Source organism: Oculina patagonica, chromosome 4, assembly GCF_052425735.1.
Source record: "Oculina patagonica isolate OP01 chromosome 4, crgOcupat, whole genome shotgun sequence".
Classification (NCBI taxonomy): domain Eukaryota; kingdom Metazoa; phylum Cnidaria; class Anthozoa; order Scleractinia; family Oculinidae; genus Oculina; species Oculina patagonica.
The window spans coordinates 6,325,698-6,350,543 of record NC_135761.1 but is presented as its reverse complement, the minus strand read 5'-3'; the positions used below and the strand labels follow the sequence as shown (position 1 = coordinate 6,350,543).

Genomic DNA, 24,846 nt, shown 5'->3' with positions numbered 1-24,846 from the left:
AACGAAGTGCAGCGACTGATTTTGATTTAGTGTGCGATGCTGTCCGTGTCTGACTTGCTGGAATGGCGATCGCTGGGTGAGATTCATGCTGCATTTGAAAACTGCGACGCTATGGTCGATTGGAGTTGACATCGAGGGAAGCTCGTTAAACTGCCTCCCAGACCAAAGTACATTTTAACGAGAAAGCGAACATCATTCCCTTTCTCCTTCACCTCATTTAAAAGATTGATCGCTGTTATGTACGCCGCTCTAACCAGCGTTGGGTAGAGTACTACTGGTTTGTTCCTGTGGAGATTGTTCAATTCGCAACTGTGATAATGCTATAACTGAAGTCATGAATAGTAAAAGGACATGCTGAAGTCTAGATTTTCAAGGTTTAGGGCCTTCGCTAGATTTGGATGCCTTTCATACCGTTGTAGCATTTCGGGTAGACTGGTCTTGTCAGGTAGAAACTGTAGTGTAGAAACTTTGTTTTGTTTGATTTGTAAATATGGTGTCTTGAGTGTATTAAATTATTACGGAATTAGAGAATCTGTTTTGTTTTTGTGACTGCATGTAAATTTCTATGTATTATTGAAATCCTATCTTTAGAAAAGATAAATCTTTTAGAGTGAAATTTACTTAATTAAACTTTTCAACTGTTGAACTTAAGCTAGAGTCAGGCTTCTCCAGTTTAAGGATTGTAATAATTTTGCTGTGAATTGCTATGTTTTGTCTCATTTCATTTGGCAAGAGCTTTTAATTTCGTTTAGGACTATAAAGATTCATTCTCATTTAAGGTCATTAAATACTAGGAAGTCCTTATTAAGGGGCTGTTAAATTTCAGTATAAAATAAATATCACTTCAATTTTAATACAAAGGTTGACTATAATAATTTAAATTTTGTCTATCAGGGTTTGTTTTGTTTGTTTCTATTTCTAGGATTAGATTTTCAGGCGTGTTAATTAAGACCCTAATACAAAACAATATATTTTCATCTTAAATGGATAACAACTTGTGTAAATCCAATTTTAAAAATAAGACTAGCCTTGCCATTATCCTTGTAAAGGATGTAATCCAGTTGCAAAAAAGCTTAATGATTTCAGAATTTGTAGTTCTGTAAGTTGATAGTGGCTACTAAAAGAGTTTAGAAACCTTCATGTAAAGATCTGTTAAGATTTATGTGCAATATTTTCGTGGTTTTCTTAGTTACTAGATTATGCTGAGCACTTTAGTGCTGCTTCATCAGAAACAGGTGCAATATTTTGGAGTTGTAACTGATTAGCACTGTTAAAACATTGTTGATCACTGAATTTTATCTTAGTTGTAAAAGCACGGTCCCTTAATAGTACACCATAAATTTCAGATATTTTTTAAACGGTATTAATATTTTGTGTCAAGGTGTTCTGATACCTTAGTGAAACAGCCACTGTTATTTATTCTCTTACCTATACCTTAGGGCCAGTTTTCTCCACAAACCTTTTTCCCCAGTGACCTCTGAAAACTGGATTCAACTGGTTTTGACTGATACTGACAGAGGCTGCCTTATCGTAGTAGGTGACTTTATAATTATAGCACACCAGTTAAAAGTTGTAAACTTTTCAGTTGAAGTAAATTTTATTATCCAAAAAAGTATTTATTTTCACTCCATTTTTTCTTCAGTTGTCCTGCTTGCTATAGAGTTATTGTTACTGCTTTTTCACGCCGAATTTGCACATCGTTTAAAGTCGTTTATTTGTAGTTCGATATCTTCAGGGATGGACATTTTCGTGATTTCTAGTGGACGAGCAGCGGCTGAAAATTGACAATTATGCTAAAGAAAGCCTGGCAATTTTTTAGTCGAGGCACTAGCCAACCTATTTTGTCCACTTCTGTCGTCCTCAAATCGGAGGAATCCCCTTCAGGTGTACACATACCTTACAGATCGGATGGCGAATTTCACATAATTTGTTAAAAGCCCAAACCAAAAAAAAAAAAAACAGTGCCGCAAAAATTCAGCTGACCGGCAATCGACGACGCGTTTACTTACCAGCTTTTTCGCTGTGAGTGTTTCAACGTTTTAGAATGCCATTCGTTAAATGAAGTTCAATATCAGTGAGGTTAGTTCCAGAAAGGCAGGGAAAAGGTTTGTATTGGGCTTTAATTTTATTGACGTCGGAGAAATAGACGGCTTTCGAGTCCTCTCGAGTCGCGAAAAAACAATGATAGTTCGACATATATACTTCATTTAGTCGAAAGTGAAGTGTCACTTAATGTTTGAAGCGATGACGTAGGAAAACTCAGTTTTGCCCGCCGCTCGTATTGCAGGCTCAACCTCCGTATGGCAGGCCATACATTTCAGCTTCTTCTCGCTTCCGGGATGATCTGCACTTTTCCCATGCTCCTTCGCGTGATCGGTGACTCGCGTGATCCTGGTGCTGACCATCGAGCGTACTTATGCGTGACTACAGTATCACGCTACTCACGTGCATCTGTCACGCTTAATACCAACGTGACAAATAAGATAAGATAAGATTTTATTTACCTCTATTTTCCTCTCCTCCCACTGTGTCGTATTAAATAGTCAAATTTCTAAAAAATATATTCTATTTTCTCTCTTGAAAATTTATATCTGTGTCAAAAAGTGTAGGTAAAAAAGTATGTGACTTTCGTCGCAGTAGCAATTTATTAAAGGTGGCTCCATAGGGTTTTGTGACCGCGCGCGCTGATCATGATGCAAGCATTCGGAATCTGCGCGCGCGAGCTGACGCGAGCTCAGACAAAAATGATCAACCACGGATTTATGTTAAACATTTCAAACGATAACTTTATCCGTAATAGATTTCCAAGGCCGTACAATGCTGTTTAATCTTCCAAAGATCATGAGTTTGTAAATTTTCTTCATGAAATTACATCAAACGCTCAGTAAACACTGTAATCAAGCGCCTAGTGGTTTCAACGTTGACGCATGCTCAAATAGCGATCTTGGTTAATTAACAATTATTCTTTGAAATCGAGATGAATAGTGGTATAATATATGTTTTAGTATATACACACGAAGTGATCTCAACAGCAGGCGATCTCAAAGTTTTCAGAAAGAAACCATTTTAAGTCGATTTAGACTGCTTGCAGTCTGTTTTTCTCTCGAAATTTAGTAAGGGAGTACGAGTCTAGGGAGGGTTTAAGACGCGCGAGGAAGGATTGGGGCGAGACAAGAGTGCGCGCGCGATCGGATCGCGCGATCGAGGAAAAACTTTTCCCGTCTCGCCCCAAGCCCCTTCTCATCCATCCGCCAGTTCAACCAGTTTGCTCGCGTTCCTGATATAACCGCGCGCTCCGACCCTAAGAGACCTAAGAGAAAAGACAGACTACCAGTAGTCTAAAGTCGATTTAAAACGTACATACAAGCGGGACTAACCGACATGCGCGAAACAGTTTACAGAATAATCTTCAAACATGGCAAATCTAGTTAATCTTCGATAAAATGCTCGTCACAATCTAGCAAAATGGTCCTTTAACACCACTCAAACCTGCAATCTGAATCAAAAACCTGCTTGCAAAATATTTTGACCGTTGAATCAAAGCTTTTGAAGCTCACTTGAATTGAAAATTGAAAGAGCAGTTGGCGAAGGATCCACCTGAAAGTTTGGATTATACTGAATGTGTGCAGAACTGTGGTGAAAACTGGATGTTTTCTTGCACAAAGACGCTTTTCTGAATATTCGTGGAGGATCTTGGTTGAATAACACTTGATGTTGCTGCCGATAAATCTGCGGTATTCATTTCTGCCGATGCCGGGCGAAGAGCGACTTGACGGTAAGCAATTGTTTATCGTTTTAGTACTCGAGTTGTGTGGACATTGTGCTGCAAATTGCGAAATATGTAGTCTTCTCTTACTTTGAAAACCACGAGGCCAAATTTCTTAGCCTTTTTTTGTCTTTTCTGGTTCAGCATCTTCTTGTATTCTTAGTATTTGCGATTCAGAAACGCCGGCGAAACGCGAGTTTACGCCGGCCATTTTGTTTCAGTTTGGATCAAGCATTATTCACTCCGTAGGGAGTGAATAATGCTCATTAGCCCGAGATAGCGAACCAATCAGATTGCTTGAAATACCAAGATCACTGAGTGTGTATATACTAATTTTTATTCTACTGACGTTTTTGTAGAAAAAGGTCTGGGGAAAAATAGCAACTATCGTCAAGCTTTTCTTGAGTTTCCTTCGGTGAAATTTCGTAAAAGTTGGCAGAGAGGTTATAATTATTTTGCCTTAAATGGCGCTCGTTTTTTACGCAACAACCCTTTTTTCCAGGTTGTATCCATGTACTGTAAAAATTTCGGAAGATTTCACCGAAGGAAATTGTAGAAAATAGCACTCAAAGCCAGCTAACACAAAAAGACGCATTTGTTTGGGTTGTCTTAATTCTCGACTAAACCCATTATTTTAACAGAGATGGTTGTAGAGCACTATTTCAACATTGCTGATTGCATTTGATAAGTTCTAGCGAACTGGGACTAAAAACGAATGCAAAATCACATTTCAAAGTATGACACTAGCAAGCGCCACATCATATGTAATTACCCTATGGAGCCACCTTAAGCAGCTTGAATAGCCCGAGGAGCTAATAGGCAGACACTAGACAGGCAGGTAGAATCCGTTCCAGTCGATCTCCTCGGAGCCACGAGGCTCCATGTTATCTTTAAGATCCTCGTTCCAGTCTCCCCATCCCTTAACCATTCGCGCTTCCGAGAGTAACAGAAGTATGAGACACATATATACGTTTGGAATTACAGAACCGTGGTTATTTTCAAATACATCGAGGTAGGAATAACTCAATACAGTGGGCGGTGCTCGCTGCAGTGCCCACTGCCTCAATGATTTAACTTTTTGTTTTGATAACCTACTGATCTGTTATGTTTGACTTGACCAATCAGAAAGAAGTGTGTAACAGAATTGTCATAATAGCGGAAAAGTAACATTGCGCCAAGCCAACTCTGCCTAATGGTCAACCAAAAGGCTATTTTGTAGAAGTTCACAACAAAACAATTCTTATTCTCGTTTTATTTTTATCCACCAAAAGTGGCATTTTTTATTCTAAAAGCAGAGAATCATAACAACTGTCACATATTTTGTATAAAATCTAATATACATAAAAATAGAGTTAAAATGAATGTAAAACTTATGTAACTTAACAAAATTTTAGAATTACCTATTTTACTGCTTCTAAGCCTTAATAAGTCATACATATTTAACTATCTAATTGACTCAAACTTAAATTTGAAAAACGTTCAGTTCTCTTAACTGTTCCCAAAATACATGCTTCGTCTATTATTTCTCTAAAAAATATTCTAGTTATATATTTTGAATATACTATATACTGTAAAATATCAACATCACCTAGATAAAAATTACTTTATTTCAATGCTTAATAACAGGCATATTAGAACTAAAGCCGTGATACTAACAACAAACAGAACTCGTTCACACAAAATACATATTGTGATCGAACCTACATGAAGCTAACTGCATGCAGGCACAGTGTTTTTAGAAAACACTGGCATAACAAACAACTAAATCCTAACAATATACTATACTAGTTTATTTTGATGAAAACGTTTCTTAGTGTTGGCTAACACCAATATGGTTGCCGTAAAAAGACTGTACATGGCTCTTAGTTGTATACAATTTACTTCAGCAACGCTTTTAATTTATTTTGCCATCTAAAATGTACCAACTTAGGGAAAAACTAAAAGACTCTCCAACCCTATATGAATCTCACACTGGCAATTTTGTTCAAATGAGATATACGACTGATTTTCTTGGTAGATTCTTTGTTGCTATCACAACTAATGGTTTCAAACGTTTTGATGATACATTGTAAGTCTATCTACTGCTGTCAAACCCTCTTAAAACGTTTTCATTATACTAACATTTCCTTGAGCTTCACAAACATCAATTAACTAATTTCAGACAAAAGAAAGTGAGTATATTTTTTAACACACACATTTTTTATCCCTTACTAGCCCCCCCCCCCCCCCCCCCACATCTTGTTTTCATTAGAGTACATTTTTTAAGTGGATAGGACATAAGAATAAAGAAAAATAATAAACTTGGAGTTATTGACATGATCAAAAACAAAGTTCTAATAGTAATAATAATTTATTTATGCGTTTTCAATACTATCCTTAAAAGAAATGTAAAGTAGGGAATGAAAAAGTTGAAGAGACAACATTTAAGTCCACGGGCGCTCGATCTTATAATTCACGTGACCAGCAAGCAACACCATCGGCTTGTGTTCTTTTGTTTTTGAATATGATTCTCCAACCACACCCAGACATAAAATAAACAAGTGGAACTTTTTTCTTTCAGACCGATACAAAAATAATACCAAGAAAAACGCGCACCATTCAAAATGCGCACAAACAACATTAATAATTCAGAAAAAAGGTCAGTCAAAACACCCTCCACCAATTAAGATACTCAGCGTTAAAACAGACGCGGCAGGAGACTTACTGAGACTATTTCTTTTTATCGCATGAAACTACCCTTGATATCCACGTCTTGGATATTGTGGTCAATCAATCAATCAATCAATCAATCAATCAATCAATCAATCAATCAATCAATCAATCAGTCAATCAATCGATCAATCAATTTATTTAAGTCATGGCGCGGGATGAGGTTGCCCTCTCTATCTGAGCCAGAGGCTGATGTGAAAAGCCCATGACAATAATTAAAATACATTATAAAAACAATGGAATAATTAAAAATTAAAAATTTAATTTGGTGTCGATTGATCATTTAATACAAGTGATCCTTTCTTTTCTACCTACCACACGATGCCATATACAGAAAACCAAAAAAACAGCTTGGCAAAATTAAAGGAACTGTCTCACGGATTTTAGCCAAATTTAGACAAAGGAAATGGCCACCAAATTTGGTGAATCAAAAAAGTAACCGCTTAAAACAGTAAAGGATCACTTCAATAACACAGCAAATACATAATAAGGTACGGATGGACAAAAGTGAAGAAGATTGAAACAGATTGTGATATGGGTTTTTTGAAATACTGTTAGACTGAACAGTTTTCAAAGTTAATCTCGTTTGATTGTAACTTTTAACAACAACGCCCATGTGACATATTTGGTTGTAATGAAGCTATGGTAGTAACAGTAATTTCTAAGCGATACTGCACGTTGTTTAGTGGAAGAACGTTATAACAAAAAGCTAATGCAATATGCCCACAGAAACCTTGTTAACGAGTCTTGAAACGACTTCGAAGTCCCACTTATTTAATCTTTGAAATCTAGTAGACTTTGTAGCCGTTGTGAGCATGACTTGACGACATGGATCTTATCAAGATAAAATGGCTGCTCGATGCTCAGTCCTGTAATTCATCCGGTTCATCACTGCCTTCACTGTCATCAGAATACAACATGAAATCCATCTCTTCTATCAATTCAGTAACATCCAAATCCTTGGACACGTCTGTGTTGGCAGGACGGCTAGGACTCTGAACTGTTGCCGTTGGTTTCCCAACTTGTCCGCCAAATGCCTCGGTCATCCTTTCACTGCCCATAACCTCCAGCAACGGCAATTTTGACAGCATCGTAGACTTTAATCCACAAAGTCTTATTACGTTTAATCGACTGAAAGATGTCAAACAAACAACTTTGTCCTCTTCCAGGGACACAGCCATGCTAACGATGCTTTCCCTCCCTTGCGATATTTTTGCGAAAGCAATGGCCTTACGCTCACTTAAGTCCCACAAGAAGACCATACCATCAACGCCATATGAAATCAGAAAACGATTTCCTTTCACAAAATGACAAAATTCGATTTTGCCTAAATGCGCACGTGGTAGCTGCAAAATGTGTGGATCTGTAGCCGTATTGAGCGGGTAGAGGAGAATTTTGTCTGCAATACAGCAAGTCAGAAGGTCATTTTCTGGCGAAACTGTACAATGACTGAACGTGTCAACCTCAGTGTAAGGTACATCGGTTCCCACTCTTTTCAATAAACGACATGGACGCGCAGCGTGATCCCAGATCTCGATGTGGAAATCAGTGCATATTATTAACTCCTTATTGTCCGATGCAAAGCAACAACAGCAATCTCCAGGCATCAGTCCTGGTGAGTCAAATGATGCCGAAATAACTTTCTTCTGAACATCCCATACATGGAAATACCGGCAATTGTTTTCCCTTAGGATACAAAACACAAGTAAGGCGCTATCAGCTGAGAAAGTGGAATGCACAACATTGAACTCGTTTTCTGTTTCATAAACTGAGCATAGACACTTACCATAATTAGATCCTAGCACTGCACTATGCAACAGTATCTTGGTGTCATGGTGAGTGACAATAAGTTTTCCGTCCTGGGAAAACACGCACTTCGTCACTTGTCTTAACTTACCACACGGTTCTGTTAACCGTGTCTCGGAAACTATGGTCAAAGCGCACCCCTTATCTTTTGTCTTTATTAAGGTAAGCACTGAGTCAGTACAGAGGACCAGAATGGTGTCAGCTGAAGCAAAGGATGCTTGGATTGGTCTCTTCACAACTGGAATGAAGAAATACTTAAGAAGAACGGTGGGAAAGTCTTTCACAAAGACAATAATATCCACGTCATCGACACGAAAAAGATATCCAGCTTGCCTTTCAGGAACGAAAAACAAGGGTCTAATGCCCGACACACTAGTTAGAATGGTACCAGTTTGGAGAGATAGAGCGTGCAGTGACTTTTGCTGAGTCAAATACAGGAAAAACTCACTATCATTAGTGAAAGCAAAATGCTCGATTTTCTTGATGGCGCGTACCGCGTTTTTCCAATCAAAGGTGTGTTGGCGTTCGTTTTCTCCTGGGTACAAGTGAACTGTTGTCTTGTTACCATCAAGTCTCCTAGCCATCCATTTCCCATCAGGTGACAACGCTCCCTTCTCTTTTACATCAGGGAGATATTGCAGTTCTAGTGGCGCGTTTGTGAAAATGGTCCCGTGTTGTTTAAGAAACTCAAACCAGTCTAGCTGGACCGTGAAATTAAACGGATCATTTTCAAATTCTTCCCACATCCTGCGGTAAGCTTTAAAGAAAGTAAAATGATAGCAAACAGTGTTGAGTAAAGCAATGTTGCAAAGTGATAGAGCTTTGTCAATACCAGAAAACAATACCCCACATTCCTCGAGGGCATTGCCAACATGACAAAGAAAATGAAATGAGCTCATCTGAACACCTGAAGAAAACGCGCGCTCAAGAACAGATACACCAGTCTGCACTTCCCAAACTTGATATTTAAATATCGTATAGTAGTGATTGATGATAAAGTCCCGTACAACTGCCAAAGTTGGTGTATCACGGTTCATTCGTGATGCACAATGACCGCATTCTCGGCCTCGAAAGGGTAATCTCTCGAGTTCTAACTTTTCCAACAGACAGCACCATTCATCGTGTCCCGTTCTTCTCAGAACATTCAGCAGTGGTCTCAACGCTGGCACACGAGAATACTGATCATCATTTTCAAAATGCAGACTTTGCACAGATAGTCTGTCAGGAAAACAACCACAAATCGATTTACGTTCCTGGCCCGGACCAATTTCAGCTGTGGCCCACAAACAAAGGTAGTTTAATATACACAATTCGCAACAGCTTCCAGCTAAATCACGCCGGTAAAATTGAAGGCCTAAAAAACGTTTTTTCACTGCAATACACTGCTGGTCAAGAGTAAATATGCCCCATTCATAACTCTCGTTAATCCCTGAAAACTGAGGGAACTCCTCGACACGCCTACCTTCTAGAGAGAACCATTTATCAAGCCGCCCATAAAACACAAAATTGCCATCTGGAGAAAATTCTAAATGCTCTATATGCGATGGCACCCTAACGGGGCCACAAACTATTTCCAGTGAAAAAGAATCATACAAAGAGATAGAATCCTCGTTTCCTATAGCCAACAACATCCCATCAGGAGACACTGCATAGCAGCTCATGCCACCCTGACGTCTAGCACTAGGTAAAGCCCAAGAATTCCACTGTAACCGAGTGGTTGACACATTATCTGGGACAAAAATGTGTTTTTGGACAGCTTCAGGACCATTCTGTAGACAAGAATACAGAAGGTAAGGACACTGCAGAAGAACGAAAATATTGCTATCAAGGGCTGAGCACATCCCAAGAAGAATCTCTTTCTTTCCGTCTACGTCATCAAGACAGTCGGCCGCAAGCTTAAAATCCTCAATAAGAGAATAAATTTCAATTCTTCTGCTTTGTATTCTATGTTGAATATATTTGAAACAAGTCAGGCAAATGAAAACTGTTTCCAATGAATCCTTCCCTGGAAGTCCACACAAAAAACGAATCCCGACGCGCAAAACGTAGTCAAGCAAATCAGCTTTAATGAGGCAAACGTTTTGCGATTGCTCATGGATGAAACCAAAGAGAATTTCAATGATAATATCTTTGAGGTAATTGGCTTCAATGTTCCTATTGATGAACAGTTCTCCAGCCTTATCTTCGTCACTCAGCCAAGCAGGAATCAGATTGTGCAGGAAGGTGAAAGTCTTGGTTAACACCATAAACAGCGAGAGAGCATCTGCCACATGCTTCTTCTCAATACTTGATTTTTCTTTCTCGAGGACGTACGAAATAAACGAGACAGGAAGTGGAGCAGGAGCGGCAATGGCACAACCAAACAACCTCTTGAATAGACCAGATCCCACTTTGTCAAAAATACGCTTGAAATTTTTTAAAAGATAACTGTCAAAGTCTCCAGGGAAAAGATCAACCAGCTGAAATGACTTACCTGACTGCATTGCAACTTTAACATCTTTGGCAATATAGAAAGCGTACAAAAACGATCCTTTACACTTGTTCGCCACGTCATCCACCGAGAAGGAGAGGCGGGAGAAATCCACATTGTTTCTTAGAAACAATTTGATGTCTTGGTCATGCTGCTGATAGAAGTTCTGCTGTTCGACATTTCCGGCACAAATCCTTACACAAGGGTTGTACCGTTTTAATCTACACTGCAACGTGTTTTCAGGGCGGCTGGTAATGAAGAACACAAGCCATTTTGGAAGCAGGGGAAAGCGGTTCATTATAAGATCAAGAAAATCTTCCCTGGACTCATACTGCGTCTCATCCAGAGCGTCAATAATGACTAACTTTCTCTGGTGACAAGGGTTGCACCTACCCAGTGGCTCTTGTAATAACTTTGTAAACAACTCCTGAACACCTAGATTATAATTGCCTAACAAATTTCGTACACCATCCTCCCCTCCCATAATACTACTGTACTCACTATTGCATTCACAGAGTTGACAAGCAACAGTCCCAAGAAGACACCTGGGATCATTTCTTGTGCCATCATTGTGACGGCAAAAGTAGGCTGCTCCTAAGTGCTTTTCTTTCTTCGAGCGCTGTGCCAAGACTCCAGCCATCACACTTTTTCCGATTCCTGGATCGCCTAGGAGAACATATGCTCTAGAGTTGCCAGGATCACTAAACCACGTGTCAAAATCTTTTAACAGCCATTGTCTTGTATCTTTATCATGACGCTCGGCAAAAAAGGTTACTTCTGCTTCACAGTTGGCAATTTCTAAAAATAATTAGAAACAAAAAGGGATATTTTAACCACTTTTACTGACAATTGTTACTATATTACGTTGCTGCAAAACAGAAATCAATTCAAAACAGCTTGTGTATCTGGCTGTTCTTCTAGTCAAAAAAGTCTGATGGCGAAATCACTAAGTAGAGGAATTTGCCATTGCGGGAGAATCGCCAGCTACGCGCCCTTTTAAGAACATAACAAAACCACACCGGTATCTTTTTTTGCGAAGCTTATATTTTAGGTTTCTTCGATTTTCACATACAGTTGGATTATTCAAAGTTTTTCAGCTTCTCGACCTTGTAGTTTTAACCCCTGGGGAATGGGTTGGGGTTGGATTGGATTTGTATTTGATGGATTTTGTTATCATTGACTGTTGTCAAGGTTCATTTTCCTACAAAATCAGAATACGCGAATCATTTGTCTATATGCTCAATTGTCGATGTAAAAACTGGAAATTAAAATGATCAATTAATTTCATTCACACTGTTCTGCTATCATAATACACATCGGATGAATTTATTAAAATTACCATAATTTATTTGGGGCTTGTCTCGGTTCTGCTGATCTTCCAGATGGCAAACACGTTGTTGCACATCTTCTTGTTCAGATTGAATTGCACTTATCTGGCCTTGAGTTGTGTTTACTTTCTCACAGAGCTTGTTTTGATCCTGTTTGAAGACCTCTTGTTCCTGCTTGATCACCTCTTGTTCCTGTTGTACCGTGGAAACTCGTGTGCCCAGATGTTCTCCCAGATCACGGACACGTTTTTGTTCAGATTTTAGATCACTTATCTGGCCTTCTGTAGTCTTCATTTTTTCACACAGAGAGCTTTGATCCTGCTTGATGACCTCTTGTTCATGCTCTACCACGGACACTCGTTTTTGTAATTCCTCCAGATCTGTTGCAGCGTCCTGTAGTGCCTTCTTTAAATTCTCTCTGTTTACCTCTTCTTCAAATGTCAGCTTGTCTACATCATTCTTCAGTGCATTGACATCTTGTTGAACCGTCTTTACCAGATCAGGGTCAATAGTGGCGTTCATGCACAGTATAGTACCTGTGGAAGAAGCAACAAGGCATGACCACTGTACGTGCGGCTTACCTGTACTACATATTTTACGTTTAGCAAACTCCATACACTAAATTAACATGCATGTGGCAACGTGCTTTGCACGTGGATGACGCGGGAAGGTATGGCTTTACTTTCCGTTTGTTCTGTTTGTTTCACAATAAAAGAATGACTTACAAGGTTACCATTAAATCGCCATCACCATCAAATTGAATCTTCAATCACGATTAAGAATGCCGGTCGCTTAGAATCCAACATTTCGTGGCAAGAGGATGGAACTTCGATTTCTTTCATACTTTTATGTTAGATAGGCTAGGGTATAACTTAAATCACTGTATAGTTCTTTCGATTGAATATCCTTTTATTTTAAAGAAAAATACAAATAACAAAAATCCGTTAAAATCGTCATTTGAGGCGCTAACTTATTCATGATTTTTGCACGAGTTTGAGAGCCTCGCGTGCAAAAACAAATCACTCAACCGTCTTTTAAACACTCAAACCATAGTTAGCAATCTCTAAACATCTACTGAAATGATTTTGGGAAATATTGCGTTGTTCTTTGTAGACAAAATAATTTTATTTCGAAGGCATACAATTCACTGCCGTAAAAGTACTTGGTAAATAAAATTAATTTTCACCATGTGCGAAACCTTCAAATCGTTTAAGCTTCTGGTGGTTGAATGTTAGAAGAATGGTGTATAAATCCCTGTAAAAATTTCTCCGGGCAAATGATTAAAAGCGACGTGAGATCTTTTCGAATTCGGTTAAATATGCAAATATTTGACCTTCCGCGGTCAACTTTGAAGTTACGGGTCAGAAATAATTTTTGTTCCGTGTTCCAAGTCCTAACCCATTTAAGACCAAATTAAGCATATGAAAAAAATATGTAATTTTCTAACCTTTATCTGCTGTAAAAGGTAGGTTCGAAGGCCATTTTAGCATGATTACGGCTCTTATCATTCGTCGCATCTGAGCTTCGTTTTCCTTCCGCGGTCAACTTTGAAGTTACGGGTCAGGCATGAATGACATGAATATTTCAACTCGTGCACAAGTCTTAACCCATTGTGGGTCAAAATAATCACACACAAAAACATTATGAAATATTCTAACCTTAATCTGCTGTAAAAAGCAGGTTCGAAGGCCTTTTAAGCACGATTCCGGCTCTAAGCATCCGTAGTTATTTGAGCTTCGTTTGTGCAAGTATGTCATATTTAGTGGTCGAAATCCAACCTGTGATCAACTTTCGGCGCTTCTCGTCACCACTGCATCTTCTTCGACGGCATACGCCGATTGTTAGTATTGCCTCGTTAATAGTACACAAAAAAATAACATCTGATCGCTAGTCCCATCTTGCAATGGGCCGTCTGTTCGTCACGCAATACTGTGTCATGGACATTTTTTTAGGGGGTGGTAGGTGGGTGTGGGAAAGGTTGAATATGCGGAAATGCTTGATTTAATACTTTATGACAAGTACGTACTCGAGCCAGCAACAGCAACAACAACAACAACAACAAGTACAGTGATATCTTTAGGCAGACAAGATAAAGCACACGTACTGTCAGTTGACAAGCGTTTGGTACAGTGTAATGCAACTGTTCGCGAATTCTGTTGCTCGCGCGGGGTTGGTTGTAATACCGGGGGTGGAAGGAGGATATAAATCTTTACTAAACAAGTAGAGTTTTTAAGTAGTTATTCCCTTTTTTACTGTAGAACCGAAAACGAAGAGAAAAACTCGCGTCTATGTTTTTTGGGGGGCGAGGGGGTGGGGGCCGGGGGGTTCTTGGTTGGTTGGTTAGCAAAGTTTTATTTTTTTTCACAAAGATACCTAACCAAATATCGCATGTCCTGTATAAATGGTTAATGATAGAAGTAACGATAAGTTTTGATTTTTTTTTCGTAATCGAGTGGCAACTTAATAAAAACATTGCATCGCAATTTTTTTTTCGCCCTACGGTAAATCTGGGTGACCTGTGGCTTCGGGTGGTCATTCGTCAACCTGTAACAAAGTACTTTCTTGGGGTGCCGTTTTGAACATGCTGTCGAATTCATGATGTCTAAATTCAACAATAACTAATTTGAAGTTTAAACGAAATTAAAACATGTTTTAAAAAAAACTCAGTGCTAAAACTCTTTCCTAAAAAGGATAAGCAAATTGCTATGGCAATTCGGCGTGTGAAAAAATCGCCAAATTTAATTTAGTGGCTTCCTAAGTAAACAAAACCTTGGTCGTGCTAGTTATTGGCACCGTCTGTTTGCTTAAAGGCAGCGCGTGAACATTTTTTTCAAAGTTCAGTTTATTTCACTGGAAATGGAAGGTTGTTGTTCTTTTAAGGCCCTTGTTCGTGGAGCTCTTGACAACCTCGTTATACATATCCTCCTTCCACCCCCGGTATTACAACCAACCCCGCGCGAGCAACAGAATTCGCGAACAGTTGCATTACACTGTACCAAACGCTTGTCAACTGACAGTACGTGTGCTTTATCTTGTCTGCCTAAAGATATCACTGTACTTGTTGTTGTTGTTGTTGTTGCTGTTGCTGGCTCGAGTACGTACTTGTCATAAAGTATTAAATCAAGCATTTCCGCATATTCAACCTTTCCCACACCCACCTACCACCCCCTAAAAAAATGTCCATGACACAGTATTGCGTGACGAACAGACGGCCCATTGCAAGATGGGACTAGCGATCAGATGTTATTTTTTTGTGTACTATTAACGAGGCAATACTAACAATCGGCGTATGCCGTCGAAGAAGATGCAGTGGTGACGAGAAGCGCCGAAAGTTGATCGCAGGTTGGATTTCGACCACTAAATATGACATACTTGCACAAACGAAGCTCAAATAACTACGGATGCTTAGAGCCGGAATCGTGCTTAAAAGGCCTTCGAACCTGCTTTTTACAGCAGATTAAGGTTAGAATATTTCATAATGTTTTTGTGTGTGATTATTTTGACCCACAATGGGTTAAGACTTGTGCACGAGTTGAAATATTCATGTCATTCATGCCTGACCCGTAACTTCAAAGTTGACCGCGGAAGGAAAACGAAGCTCAGATGCGACGAATGATAAGAGCCGTAATCATGCTAAAATGGCCTTCGAACCTACCTTTTACAGCAGATAAAGGTTAGAAAATTACATATTTTTTTCATATGCTTAATTTGGTCTTAAATGGGTTAGGACTTGGAACACGGAACAAAAATTATTTCTGACCCGTAACTTCAAAGTTGACCGCGGAAGGTCAAATATTTGCATATTTAACCGAATTCGAAAAGATCTCACGTCGCTTTTAATCATTTGCCCGGAGAAATTTTTACAGGGATTTATACACCATTCTTCTAACATTCAACCACCAGAAGCTTAAACGATTTGAAGGTTTCGCACATGGTGAAAATTAATTTTATTTACCAAGTACTTTTACGGCAGTGAATTGTATGCCTTCGAAATAAAATTATTTTGTCTACAAAGAACAACGCAATATTTCCCAAAATCATTTCAGTAGATGTTTAGAGATTGCTAACTATGGTTTGAGTGTTTAAAAGACGGTAGAGTGATTTGTTTTTGCACGCGAGGCTCTCAAACTCGTGCAAAAATCATGAATAATTTAGCGCCTCAAATGACGATTTTAACGGATTTTTGTTATTTGCATTTTTCTTTAAAATAAAAGGATATTCAATCGAAAGAACTATACAGTGATTTAAGTTATACCCTAGCCTATCTAACATAAAAGTATGAAAGAAATCGAAGTTCCATCCTCTTGCCGCGAAATCGAGAAATTGTCTGATTCTTAGAGACCGGTATTCTTAAGTGTTCAATCTAATTTGCACGATGATCAGTAACCAAATATATCGCACTGACAGATTAAACTCCCATACTTTATTTATTTAAGAGTTCTGCATCAATTCATTGACCGTTATCACTTGACACTGAAAGTTTTGACAACTTTTTTGACAGCTTCCAGATGGGTTCTGTAGTTACTGACCCAATCAAAATGTGTTGGTGTCATTTTCACCTTCATACGTCTTAGATTTTAATTGGTTAACCATCAAAAGATGTTGAACATCAAATGATCAAAATTTCATCAAGTGTGCAATAATTGTGTAAGACTGCCTTAAACGTGTAATTCCACTACAAATACAGTACCTTTCATTTCCCAGTCTTTCAGTTCTTTTAGAAGGTCCCTCTCATCAGTACTTGGCAGTCCCAGGGATTTCACTAGCTGTTCCATCTCAGCAAAGGTCTGCTGAAAGTTTAATGGATCCCAGTCACTGAACACACAGTGTGCCCAGGAATTTCTAGCTTGTCTGACATCACCAGCAGCACTCTGTACAGCATGGGAGAAGACTGGCACTTTACCAAGCAGTGTAAGCACAGCAGATGCATCACAGTGCTCATCAAAGGCGTTAAACTTGGCCATGTGGTTCTCTACATAGAGCTTGGCAAAGTCAACATGCGATAGCACTCTATAGTCAAACAGGGAGTAATTGTACCTTCCACCTGGCAACCTGGGATGTGCATCATTACCATTGATGTTCTCGTACTTTAAGAATGTTGGCCAGTTCTTCAGTCGCCCAGATGTGCTCTGAGTATGAATGTTGTGGCTGGTTTGAAGATTGCCATACTCCTTCTGAACACCTCGTTCTACAAAGGGGCATATTTGGGTAACCAGGACTTTGTTGAGTGCGATTCCAAAGACTAACCATCGTTTCTCGTTGTTTGTAACATTCCGCAGTGTAGACCTAGATATTAAAGAAATTTAAAACACTGTAATTTTAAGCTTGTTATCAGTTACCTGAATGGTCACGTTTGTTGGAAACCCTTTACAGATGGAGTCAAATAAACAAATGAACATGTATGTAAAGAAATTTTATTTATTTACCCACATGACATACCGTAAAATTCCGGTTATAAGCCCCCCCCCCCCCCAGTTATAGGCCCATCAACCTGGAAACAAAAAAATACATCCAGTTATAAGCCCCCCCCCCCGGATATAAGCCCCCCCTCTACCGGATGACAGTACTGAACAGGGCTAAATGTTGCTTTTTTGTGCGTTTTTAACTTTAAAACGTATTTCGATCAACACTCCCGAGGTTCGTTTCGAAACTTTTTTTCCTTCCGCTTATAAGCCCTCCCGAATATAAGTCCCTCCGCTTATAAGCCCACCCAAAAACCCTTACGAAGTTGTATAAGCCCAGGGCTTATAACCGGAATTCTACGGTAGACAAGTAGCCAATATTCTTGGTTATTATGCATAGCATATGCATAGCATAGCATGTGGATAAAAATGATATCCACACGTGTGTGATATCATTTTTGACCAATCAGCTTGCAGAGTTTGCTGCCGCAGCAATCTTCGGTAATCTTCGGAAAATGTTCTGAATCATTCGTACGACCTTCGGACAACATTTTGAAAATCTTCGGAAATCTTCGAAAAATGGTTGGAAATCTTCGGGAAATCGTCAAAACATCGTAATCAGTAGGTTTATATAACTAGGATTAGTTCTCACTAAAATTGCCCCGCTTTTGGCTAATCCTGCTTTGAAATTGATTTTGCAATACCGTCTTTTTTGCGGTGGCAGGGAAACAATTCAGTTAACCGTCCGTCTTTATGTGAATTTATCTTGAATGTTCCTGAAAAGGGCTTTTCACCTGAAAACAAGTAAGTACTCTATGGTGCTTTTATAGCCGTGAGACAACATCTTACAATGAATGCTCACTAGTGAAAAGTAAACAAAAGGAAACGATAAGATTAGTGGCTATATATAGTTGAGTAGTAACTATTTCTCGGTGGAAATGAGTAAGTCCTTGTATTCGTTTCTTCGAGAAAATGATGATCTTTTTGCAACAACTATCAAACAACTGGGCCTGACTAACTGTTTAAAATAAATTTTCTTGGCCTGAAAGCGAAATTCTTGACAACTGACGTGTCAAAGAATAAAGATGCAGCAGAATTTTCTCTCCTCTTTTAATGAAAATTTCTCGCGAGTCTCTGTACTCAATACCTCTTGTAATATCTCTTTTACAAATGGTCTCAGTTCATGTTTACTTAAATATAATCTCTGGACTGATCGTGTTTCGCCAAGAACTGGCAAATTTCGGTTGTAGCTGGGTAATCTGTTTTGATTGTGACTGAGTCTTTCGGTCTGTTGTGATTTGTGTTTGACAAATCGCGGTTTACAAATGAGTCTTTCAAATCAGCAAACTTATCTTAAACAATATACCCATCTAGCTTTGAACTGCAAATTTTAAGACGTTTCAGTCGCATCCTTCTGCTTGTTGCTCGCAGTATGGCGGCGAAACACCCAAAAGCCCTTGCGTGGTTGCCGCAAAATTAACCGAGACCACCGTGCGCACCTAGTCTCTTCAAATCGGGATCGCCTCGCATACTACGTTTCTTGTACATTTCTTTATATATTCTCTATTTTTTAAATCCCTTATATATATACATACATGCTGGGACTTTTATGATGCCTCCTCGGGTTTTGGCCTCTGGGCCTCTGGGCCAAAACCCTGCGGGGGCAATAAACAGAATAATGTAATACAATGATAATAATATAATAATAATACATGGTTGCTTGGATATATGAAATTTATCTTCTCGTGTTCAAAACCGATATCGATTTCAACACTCCAAGATAAATTTCATATCTCCGCGCAACCACGTATTATCCTCTATATAACAATATGATATGGCCAAGAACAAACAGAAAATCAACTGGGATTTATTAAAGTGGTGGGATGGGCTTAGGGCTTGATGGGTGGGACCTCTGGATTTCAGAACTAAAATCATAAAACATGTAGAGTGGTCGGCATGCTGGGTCCAAAATTAAAATATAGTTGTATTATTTTAGAACCTATTTTGTCCTTTCATTAAATAATGAAAGGACAAATAGGTTTTAAATTAACCAAACATTTAAATAATTTATGGTTGCTGTCCATTAAAAGCACTAATATTATTAGCCCTGGAAAAAACTCACAGAGTTCCTTTCCTCAGCCTTTTCAAACCCCACAAAGTGTGGAGAAATTTAAATTCTGGCTTCCAAATGTCACTTAACAATAAAATATCTACTCCACTCAGCAGTTTTCACTCTGTGCACACAAATTTTCTGTATTTTGAAGACACACACTTTGGGGCTATTTATTTGCAACATACGCATATAGCCGTTGCATTTGCCCATTGGAATTTTTAATTGTTTTTGAGTTAAAAGTCAATAAAAAAATTCTAACAGGGTTATGTGACAGCTAAACATGTATGTTGCAATGACCCACCCTTTGATAATGTGCAAATCCGATGCCTTGGTTTACCTTGAAGTAAATTAACATTTGTCAATTTTTATACCTTCAAAGTTCCACATTAACACTTCCAATGTTTATATACCTATAATTAGGTTCATAATACTCTGCTGCATTTTTCACACTATAATTTATATAATAATTATCTTGTATGGTTCTAGAAAATATCCATACCTCCCCCATGGAAGGTTTTTTTGTTTGAACCCTCCCTCGCCCCTGGAATTTCCAATAAAGCTCCATACTTTCCCTTATAAATTTTGGCTATTGAGACCCCCCTCCCCCTTAGAATTTCCAATGACCTTCTATGGGGTGGGTATTTATGCACACATTGGTACACATTTATGCATACTGATACACCATCACATTTGCCACTGACATTTTGAATTGGAAAATGCTGTCATGAGGATTGAAAAACCCTGCTGGCTACTTATTTTGCTATATATTTTTTAAAACATTTGCAGACCTCATTTTTTTAAGAAAAGTAAAACTCAACTTACCCTGTACCTGCAGCAGCTGCCATTGTTGCTAAGAGCAGCTCTTTCCTTATATGTGTACACGAGACAAATCACTAACTTTACTCAGATTATCCATGTCCAATAATCTCTTTGTTGCAGCCAGATTGACTGTCTCTTGGCAGAGATAAGTTATATTAGACTGGGGACTCAAGGTGATTTGCAACCAAATGACATCTACGAAATGAAATAAACAGTTCCTGCATTAATGCTGGTGAGTAAGGTAGAATTTTTTTTAATTTTGTTTAACCTGTGTGAAAGAATTTGATTCCAGATCAGGACCATTTCGCATTCTCAAAACACCTTCTCAAGAAAAGGTTTTGGTGAATGACGCATTCCAGTTTCAATTAAGCAAATCAAAGATCATTGCAGTAATGTTCTCAAATTAAGCAGTTGATAAAAGTCGAGAACGGGGAATCGAACTCGAGTTCAATTCCCGTTCAAGCCTGAACTCGAGCTCGATTCCTGTTCAAGCCCAGGGCTTGAAAAAAACTTGGATTACAGCTTGCCCAAGTAACTCTCAAATTTTGCTTGCCCAGACACTATACCCCAGCAAATGTATTAAAAATTCATGATGATGGTTTGCCAGGGCCCTTGCCCATCGGGCAAGAGAGTATGAAAAGTCACTTGTCCAGCAGGAAAAACTACTTGTCCCGGACGACCGGACGGGGGTTTTGTCGAGCCCTGAAGCCTAAAGGTTTTTCAGGCTTGCTTTTCTCAACTGCTTAAGTTGAGAACATTACTGTGATGATCTTCCTTTTGCTTAAAATGTATATCCGCAGTACAAATATATAAATTTCATATATTCATTTCATAGTTTCAATTAAGTACAGCAACGAGTGGGCTGTGAACATTTTTGCTGAATGGCCGAGGTTAAGAGAGGGTAAAATTCCAGTAAGTTCACACACGATAAACTGCCCGTAGGTATATCAACAGTTGCAATAAAGTTTTGCCTGAAATGTGCATGGTGGCAGGCTTTCATCGAAAAAAAGGTTATAGTCTGTGTTACTTGTATTTCGAATTCCTCCCTGTTCAATGCTGAGATACGCATAAAGGATGTTTGTAAATAATGAAGATGGTAAATTTTAAGCTCGGTAATAAATAATGAAGAATTTTTCTTTGTTCCATACTCGTGTCATGTTGAATACCTCATCTTAGTCCGGCGGCTTAGATCGAATTTTTAGTTGAATTGTGCACTTTTTGATACAAGCATGAAACTTGGCACAATGAAAGTGGTTACCAACAGAATTTTTTTCAGATATAGTGCCAAGCCCGAAAAACACCGGTTTCCATGGAAACCTTAATTTATTAACCCTATTCAGACCGGGCTTTTTTGGATCTTTTCAGACCTCCGTAACGTCCAGAATATTTAAGCAATCACAATGAAACTTAGGGAATAGATAGTATGTCCAAACACCTATCTTTTGGTATACGTCACGTGGGAAGATGACGTCACATCACGTGACAATTACATCATAATGTCAAAACAGCCGCCATCTTGGATCCGCCATCTTGGATTTCGAATTTTTTCCAAAACGTCATAAAACCGCCCAAAATTACTGCAAAGTACTCAAAATCAATAAAACTGTGCTTAAGAACCGTAAAAGGATGAAAATAATTGCATTAAAATTATTTTTCATTAATAGAGACACGAAAATTACAAAATTGGGAAAACATGCCTGTCAAAATACCGTTGCCATGGTGACGTCAAGTTCCTGACACAACAACTTATCCTACCAAAGTATTTCCAGATAAATTTTAGATAAATTCGCAAAGTTTGGTAGCGTTTGGTTGAATCTTGAAAAAGTTATAAGTGTTCAAAGTCAGCGCGGCACTTTTCGCCCCTCCCGGTCCGGATAGGGTTAAAATCAATGAAATTTCGTGAAATATTTGTTTGTCCTGGTTTATAGACAAAAAAACTATTATGCCAGGTAGTGATACCAGGCCTTCTGATAGGGTGCGGCAAAAAAGCAGAAATTATGCGGCATTTTTAGGGCAGATTATGCGGCAAAAAAAGTACTATTATGCGGCAAATTATGCGGTTTTATCTGAGCGATTTTAAGCTTGTTTTACAAGGTTTCAGGGGATGAAATTCCATTTTATGCATTTCAAAAAATAATAAGAGCATTAAGGAAAGAAAAAATTTCTGTATTAGAATGAAATAGATTATTTTCACCTCATTTTCGTTTATTCCAAGGGCAAATTGCCTTCCATGTACACTACATGACGTAGTAGATCGTTGAAGACTTTTGGTGACATAATATATGAAGTGTGACAAGATACCGCTGACTGAATTAACGAGGGAGCAGACGCGAGGGAGCAGAGGGCGGGGAAGGAAAAATCTTTTCCCATGCAATAATTTCCTATTTAATTATTGGTATCAAACAGATGGTAAAAAATAACAATTGTAAGCCTAATTAAAAGCATTCATATCTGTATTTATGAATAAAAATCAACAATAAAGGTTTATAAAAGTACAAGAAGAAATACTTCGTGGGGAAGGGGCAGGGGGGCCTCTCGGCTGAAAATTTCATTGCTGTTTACAGCTGAAAATAGGAAATTGGCGTTGGCACTATATCAAGAATTGATGAGTATGCGAATGCTTGTAATCCTGCAAAGTTTGGTGCTTGTATCAAAAATCGCACAATTCAGGAGCTAAGCCGCCGGACTATACAAACTTGATGAATTTGACATTGCTGATCCTAGCAGTATGCGGGAGGCGTGTCACTTATCAACCTACCGTAGTTAAATGGCCCAGCTCACAACGAGTCTCTCATAGCTCAGTTGGTTAGATTAGTTAGATTAGTTAGTTAGTTAGGATCTTTTGAATGCATCCAGCGATAGATGGTTCCTTAGATCTGTTCGGATATTATTCCAGAGCATAGAGCCCAGACATTTTGGCGAATGTTTACCGAAAGCGTGAAAGGTAACTCTCTTAAATCTTAGCCTGCATAGCAGGCTGCTCAAATCTCGGTACATAAAACAGGTCTGTTTTGAAAAGATTTCCGCACAGCTGCATACATTAATTATGTATGCAACTATTTCATACTTTTACTATACACAAACAGCAATCATGAAAAGAACGGGCTCATCCTCGGTGTAAGAACCTGTGAAACTCACCGGTGACGTAAAACAAAGAACGAACAAAGCAACAAAGAGCATCAAAAACAATACAGAGCAGGAAAACAAAAGCGCCAAAACAAAGAAAAATATCACAGGTTCTTACACCGAGGTAAACCCAAAGAACGAGTCAGTCAGAAAATTGCATGCATAATTGGAGCGATTTTACAATACCGGGCCACTTATTTACATATCTCTGAACGCTTTAAGAACGAAGCATAGTAGAAACAAAAGGAACCATTCAAATTCAATGAGATGCAAATTAGTGGCCTGGTATTCTACAGTTTCGTTTTATTCGCTCACCTTTACAGAAGCACCATATCTGCAGTTGATCTTGAGAACGTTTTCTGTCAATTGAAAAAGCGTAGTTGTGGAAAATACGCCAAAAAGACTCGGGACGCGAACAAGAAACCAAAAAGTTCTTCGAATTCCTTCAGGTTCTTCCTCACTTTCGGGATGATCTGTTCCCATGCTCCTCCGCAGGATCTGTGACTCGCGTGATCCTGGTGCTGACTGTCGAGCGTGGGTAATTCGGGAAAGGTTCGGAAAAAGAAGCACAAAAGTGCACGCGACAAGACCAAAAGGTAGTGTGGGTAGAAGTAGAGACCTACTGCACCTGCAGAAAGAAGGTACCTCTAAAAAGGTACTTTTAGCCCCCTGAATATTGGAAGAATTTCAAAACTCAAAGACAAGCGACAGTAATATTTAAAGTATTAAAAGCTACAGTAAAAGGCCTCCTGAGAGGAAAAACACAATCTTGACGTGCAAAAATACAAACTTGTACATTTCAGTCCTAGGCCAATATGTAAAATTCAAGTGAATACCCAGACCACCTTTCGGTCAAGTCGCTTGCACTGTCTGCACTTTTGTGCTTTTTTCCGAAAACCTTAGTCACTTGAATTTGTCACACTTCATTCCAACGTGACAAATCCACCCGAACTGTGTCGTATTAAAATCAAAGGCTCTTCGAGCAACCTCATGGTAATTCGATGAAGTACCGACCTTCCCATTTTTTTTTATAAATAAGTGTCCAATAAAGTAATGCAAACCTCACTTTGTGAGTTTGAATGTTTCATTTTTCCACATGAGTTGCGTCATGATGGTTCGTGCTCTCAGGTGTCGTAGCGGGAGAGTTGAAAACACTGACCCCCGATCCGCGGACTACCCACTGACCCCCCACTCCGCGGATCACCTACGGACTACTCCGCGGACTACCCTTACGGAGTACCCCTACGGAGTACCCTATAAAATGAAACGAATTTATGTTTACGGGAAAAAAAAACAGGAGAAACTTA

The 24,846-nt window shown here is 38.9% G+C and overlaps 1 protein-coding gene across 1 annotated transcript; it reads right to left on the bottom strand.

Moving 5' to 3' along the window:
- Positions 1–5,086: 5,086 nt before the first annotated feature.
- Positions 5,087–24,073, bottom strand: LOC144651347 (uncharacterized). Its single transcript, XM_078511293.1, has 5 exons — positions 23,855–24,073; positions 20,417–20,608; positions 16,770–17,365; positions 12,091–12,615; positions 5,087–11,549 (listed from the first exon to the last, which is right to left on the bottom strand). Exons 2-5 carry the CDS (start codon positions 20,437–20,439, stop codon positions 7,339–7,341), a joined length of 5,355 nt encoding a protein of 1,784 aa, XP_078367419.1. The 5' UTR covers positions 20,440–20,608; positions 23,855–24,073; the 3' UTR covers positions 5,087–7,338.
- Between the last annotated feature and the right edge of the window lie 773 nt (positions 24,074–24,846).